This window comes from Octopus bimaculoides, chromosome 2 (assembly GCF_001194135.2).
Source record: "Octopus bimaculoides isolate UCB-OBI-ISO-001 chromosome 2, ASM119413v2, whole genome shotgun sequence".
In the NCBI taxonomy this organism is placed as follows: domain Eukaryota; kingdom Metazoa; phylum Mollusca; class Cephalopoda; order Octopoda; family Octopodidae; genus Octopus; species Octopus bimaculoides.
Window position 1 is genome coordinate 137,413,865 of NC_068982.1, and position 6,116 is coordinate 137,419,980.

General features: G+C 36.4%; 2 protein-coding genes across 4 annotated transcripts in view; one reads left to right on the forward strand and one right to left on the reverse strand.

Annotated features, from left to right (window-relative positions):
- The window catches only part of LOC106869452 (nucleolar protein 12), a 5,121-nt gene extending 2,519 nt beyond the window's left edge, over positions 1–2,602 (reverse strand). Inside the window, exons 1-2 of the mRNA XM_014915205.2 lie at positions 2,457–2,602; positions 206–311 (exon numbers count right to left, since the gene is read on the reverse strand). Coding sequence (XP_014770691.1) covers positions 206–311; positions 2,457–2,533 — 183 coding nt within the window. The 5' untranslated portion in view covers positions 2,534–2,602. The remainder of the gene's footprint in view (positions 1–205; positions 312–2,456) is intronic.
- Positions 2,603–2,613: 11 nt separating this feature from the next.
- LOC106869431 (40-kDa huntingtin-associated protein) overlaps positions 2,614–6,116 on the forward strand; it is a 29,875-nt gene continuing 26,372 nt past the window's right edge. The window contains exons 1-3 of one of the 3 annotated variants that reach the window (XM_014915172.2): positions 2,617–2,907; positions 3,567–3,716; positions 5,383–5,463. In XM_014915172.2, coding sequence (XP_014770658.1) covers positions 5,405–5,463 — 59 coding nt within the window. In that variant the 5' untranslated portion in view covers positions 2,617–2,907; positions 3,567–3,716; positions 5,383–5,404. Of the gene's footprint in view, positions 2,908–3,566; positions 3,717–5,382; positions 5,464–6,116 lie in introns of all 3 variants that reach the window. The other 2 variants (XM_014915188.2, XM_014915181.2) reach the window with 2 other exon arrangements.

The window sequence follows — 6,116 nt, forward strand, 5'->3', positions numbered from 1 at the left end:
AACCGATGTTGGTGGGTTTACGTCACCGTAACTTAGCGGTTCTGCAAAAGAGACCGATAGAATAAGTACTAGGCTTACAGCGAATAAGTCCGGGGTGGGGGGCGATTCGTTCAACTAAAGGCGGTGCTCCAGCATAGCCACAGTCAAATGACTGAAGCCAGTAAAAGCAAAAGAACATACAACAACCCACACCAAAGAAACTCACCTCTTTCCTTATTTCTCTTCTTTCTTTTTTCAGTTTTTCTTCCAACATTTTTTTCGCTTTATTTTGTCGTTCCTTCTTTCGTTTCCTGAAACCTGTCAGGAAATTCCTGTAGAGAAAAAAAGCGAAAAAACTAGATAGGCTACAAAAGAAATAAATTAATGAAATTAATCAAGGAAAAAAATACATATATATCTAGCACGGCTGTGTGGTAAGAAGTTTGTTTCCCAACCGCATGGTTCTGGGTTCAGTCCCACTGTGTGGCACCTTGGGCAAGTGTCTTCCACTATAACCTCAGGCTGACCAAAGCCTTTTGAGTGGATTTGGTAGACGGAAACTGAAAGAAGCTCATCTTACATGGAGTGGCTGTGTGGTAAGTAGCTTGCTTACCAACCACATGGTACTGGTTTCAATCCCACTGTATGGCACCTTGGGCAAGTGTCTTCTACTATAGCTTCGGGCCAACCAAAGCCTTGTGAGTGGATTTGGTAGACGGAAAGTGGAAGAAGCCTGTCATACATATATAATAAAATGTTTATTTATACATAAAAATAGGGGTGGGGCATTGAGGGTATTATGTGCCCATGAGGGGGACGGTGACCCCAAAAGTTTGAGAACCTCTGGTATACAGCTTTGTAGACGTGAATGGAATTATAACAGGAGAAACCCTCCTTTTCATAATGGGACCATTGTTAAAGCTAAAAATTATCATCCCTATATTATTATTAGTCAGTTGTTATTCTTAACAATTAAGACACAAGAATAGTTCCAATCCATCGAAGACATGAAAATGAAGGACGAAAGAGACCCCGATGCCAAAACATGATTGTTGTGTAACCCCAGATCAGCAATGATTTGTGATCAAATGTGTTCCTGTCGTGACCATCCCGTCTTTCATTCAGATAGTGATTTTTGGCCCACAATAGCCAAAGTGGCCTTCATTATTTTAAGGTGCGATTTGATAGCAATTTGAATGCTTGTAAGTAGAGCGACTGTGTATAAAATTACTCATTGCTATAGGTTGTAGACGATTCATCGTTGATGAAGTTTTGATGAAATTAACTGTAAACAGGTGTTGCTTAGTCCCAATTCACCTCTTCTCAAGTAGATCCATGATCAAGGGAGCTACAGCCGTGACCATCCAGTCTTTTATTCAGACAGTGTATGGAGAAAGAAATTACCCAATACATCCTACCTTTTTAAGATACGTAAGGTATGATTCGAGGAAGATTTGGCTTGGAATTGTTAGAATGACAGAAAAATGCCATGCGATATTTGTTCAGGGTCTTTATGTTCTGAATTGCCTTTAATCTTTCTGAGGTCGATGAAAATAAAGTACCAGTCAAATACTGGTATCAATGATAAGGGATAATGCCGTCCCCTCAAAATTGCTGGCCTTTTGCCTAAATTACAAACAATTCTAGTAGTTCGTAACACTACATTCACAGACATCATGTAAAGAGGTTGACTCAAAAACAGTGAAAAATGAGAATATGTGCCGTTGGAATTCCTTTAAAAAGTAGGTAAATTTTCAGATTAACATCCGTACGATTGTCACTAGGGGGTTACGGTTTTAGGGTCAGGGTTAGTGTTAGGGACCCAATTCTCTAACCCTAACCCTAAAACTCTAACCGTAACCCTGACCCGGCAGAGACGGACTATATGTAATCTGAACCCCCCCCCCCTTATTTATTAATTTTTTTTTTTACGGAATCCCACGTTTTAGGCTATGGACATTCCGATTCTGAAAAAAAATTGTTTGAAAAATTTCCCCCCCCCCACTAAGCAGGCTATTTACATGCTAGAAACAACAGCCAAATCTCACAAAACTAGTGTTAGGGTTAGGGTTAGGGTTTGAGTTAGGGTTAGGTTTACCCTGTTGATCTATATAAAAACCGGGGGGGGGGGATAGGATCGAAATTTCAGAATTGGAATCTCCATAGCCTAAAACGTGGGATTCCGTAAAAAAAAATAATAATAATAAGGGGGCAAAGGTTCAGATTACATATAGTCCATCTGGGCCCCTAACCCTAAAACCCTAATCTTAACACCGTAGTGAAAATCGTATGGGTGTTAATCTGAAAATGTACCAAAAAGTATTCGCGACGTAAGTAATCCGAGGAAACAGAATAACTTAGATTAGGAAACGAGTCATTTACTATCAAACCACGTGGAAGAAATATACAAGAGTTATATGGAACATTACAACAGTTAATAATAGCTAAATGTAAATTATAAAGGCTGTTATAAATACTTTCTGTTATTTTCGTCAAATGCAATGAAAACTTTGGTTTTACGATTTGTATTTGAGGCTTTATTTCGTGGAGCCATCGTTAAAATCTTCCCCTGACAAAACACCGGTTATTAGTTAGCGGTGTTCACTGAGTGGGTGTGTCTGGTGTATTTTGTTTCCTGTAATTCGTTTAATAGATAAATATAAAAATTGTTATTGAAAAATACTTGTGACAAGTCTGTTCATGTTTGACGTCAAGTCAAGCAACACATTCAAAATTATGGAATATTTTTGAAAATATTTTTAATAACTGTTTTGATTATAATTAAATTTAATCAGTTTTCTGTTCTAAAAGTGAAACTGAAAATATTACGTTTCATTTTCTCTGTTTGTAATGACAAACATTTGCTCGGATGTTTACAAAATAAGAATGAAGTGCGAAGAAGATAACCCAACTGTATTTTGTTAAAAGGTAATTTAACCCACTCAGAATATTTGCTTAAATTCAAAAAATACTGATTTTTCTAATCTGATGATGATACTTAAGAAAATATTGTTTTGGTATTAAATGTATTATTGTTAAAGCCGAACGATTGCCTTATTTTTATCACAAAGCCATAAATTTGGTTAGGATGACATGACAATTATTATTATCACAATATTTTAAACATTGGCACCTTGAATTGTTAAACGAAAAGAAATGATAACTTTATTTGCTATTATCTTTAATCAATTCATTTAAAAGAAAGGTTATTGTTGTTGCTGTTATTTAACCTTTGGTCAGTCCCGTTTATCATTAAGACATTCTATTCGTGACCATCTTATACGTACTGGCAAACCTTGTATGGAATTGTGTATGTTCTTTTTCTAAAACAATAATGGATGATTTGAGTGACATTTGGCTCCTGTTTCTAGCGGATCGAATAACCACTTAGCGACTCTTTCGTGAACTTGAGTATAAGTGTTTTTTCGTTGTTGTATAAATTGAAACAGCTATTCTTGTTTAGTTTTAATTCGGTCCTGATCAAAGGCATTCCAACTGTGACCATCGCATCTATTTTTGAATAGTGTAAACCTAGCGTATTCTTTTCTACTTCGAAGATGGTAAATTGTGGTTTGAATGTATTTCAGTGCTATTTCTAACAGACCGAGCGACCACCTAGAGGTTGCTCAAGATTACAATATTTGTAATTGTTGTTGTTGAAGTACACCAATATGTGGGGAGTGAAACTGACTGCATTCCTCAATTTCCGGCGACATGACAACAGTTGATCGTGTCTGGTAAAATATATTTATTTACTTTTATTTACGTCGAACAAAACCTATCTGATATCATTTCATAAACCCTAAATATGTTCTCTTAGCACAATACACTAACTCCTCTTACTTTATAAATATTAGTTTAACCCTTCTCCGCTAAACCCCATCACATTCTCTCTAACACACCCTTTTAGTTTAATATTTATTATTCAGTTCGAGTAGGAACTAAATTACTCCCAGACCATCTTTTTATATTTCATCGATGCTCAATTTCTTTCTTCTTCATTAGTTAAATGTTATAATCTGTTCACTTAAATGACATTTATTTATTTATATAATGTAGCATATAGGCTTAACCTAATGTCATGATATCAACTTAATTGCGTCGCTCTTGCAGGTTCTGTCTGTCGTTTTATCGGCGGAACAAATAAAGATTTCCAAACATTCGTTGTTATCTATTAATCTATTTACGTTCTAGGTTTTAATCCCACCTAGATAAACTTCTCCCTTCGGCTTTCCGATGTCTATGCAATAAAGTATCAGTCGGGTACTTAAGTCTTGTCGACTTTTCTTTTCAAAGTTTCCAGCCTTGTTTTTATGTATAAAATCAGTTATCTTTTCGAACCAATTGATTTTGAAACCCCTGCAATCTACAGCCTTTTAAAAGAATCGTTTTTTTTATCTTACTTCGATATAAAACTTGTTATGACAAACGAGGAACAATGAAAAGACTCGTGATTCTCTGAAATATCCTCAGTAGCCATCGAATATGACAGCTGGAAAGAGAAAGGCCTGCATCAGAACTCAACTGAATAGGCTGGCGCAACCTGGAACTGTGTGCCTCGCTGAAGAACACAACGTGCCACCTAGTCTAGGAAACGAACTCATGTTTCTTTCGACTGTGAGCGCAATACCTTAACCACTAAGCTAGACATAAGTCAGTTGCTAATCACGGCTGAAGTATTTCTGTTACTACATTTGGGATGTAGATTATAAATGTTTGATCAACCCGAGTTTTATCAGAGATTGTAAGCCTTAACTTTTTTCAGGACTAGAATGTGTTGTGTTTTTATTGTTTAGGTCTACTCTAACAGGCTTATGATAAAAAACAGAAAAGAGAACTTCAGTTGTAAAAAATCTATCTTTCCTGAGGTGCAAAAAGAACCTAAGGACCCCAGTTTGTTCTGTTCTCGGACAAGAGGAAGTAATGTCAGTAGAAATTTGGCTTCCTTATTATGTCTTATATCTCATTTCTAATGTGGAATGAAGAGGTAGGATTACCTTCTTTCTTGTTTCTCACAGAATTCATCCAATGAGTCTTAGTTAACGCTGAGTTTGAGGCCTAAATTGGATAAACATGATTTAATATGAACTGTGGTAAGCCTGTCTTGCTGTGTACCTATCCTCGTTTTAGAATAGTTAGGCCATGGCCCACATCTCATAAGAGGTGACTTAAAGGATTGGCAACTGGAAAGGCATTTGTTCATAAACACTGCTGATAATGATAATAATTATTATTAACCATTTTCCAAGAATGATTGTTCTTACTTTTTACTTTCATTCTTACTTTTTCTTCTATAAAACTTTATATGTGAGAATGGATGTATCTTAAGTTACCTTATTCTCAGATTTGCAATTTGACAATTTTTTTTTCTTGCTTTTTTTTTCTCTCTCACTTGTAATTAAGATAAGAGACAAGCATTTTGAAAATGGAAAAAGATGCAGACATCTTAAGCAAGTATAGATCTGTTACAAATAAGCTGAAAAAGTAAGTGTAATATCAATTTGTGTTTTCTTTTCTGTGATTTAAAAAGTTCACTCCTCAAGGAAGTGGTTTGGGGCTCAGTCCCATGCTTGGCAAAAAATGAATGAACAGTGTATGTATGTATGTGTGTGTGTGTGTATGTATGTATGTGTGTGTGTATGTATGTGTGTGTGTGTGTGTGTATACAAGCAGGCTGATAGATAGAGAGAGAGAGAGAGAGAGATAGATGTAGGCAGACTGTAGATGTCAGTGTGGTTAAGAAGTTTGCTTCTCAACCACATGGTTTTGGGTTCAATCCTACAGCTTGAAACCTTAAACAAATGTTTTCTACCATATACCTGGACTGATCAAAGCCTTATGAGTGGATTTGGCTAAGAGAAACTAAAAGAAGGTTATCATCATCATCATTTAACGTCCGTTTTCCATGCTAGCATGGGTTGGACGGTTCGACCGGGGTCTGGGAAGCCAGGAGGCTGCACCAAGCTCCAGTCTGATCTGGCAGTGTTTCTGCAGTTGGATGCCCTTCCTAATGCCAACCACTCCAAGAATGTAGTGGGTGCTTTTTACTTGCCAGAGGAGGCTGGCAACGAGCACGATCAGTTGGTGCTTTTTACATGCCACCGACAATATATATTTATATATATATATATATATAT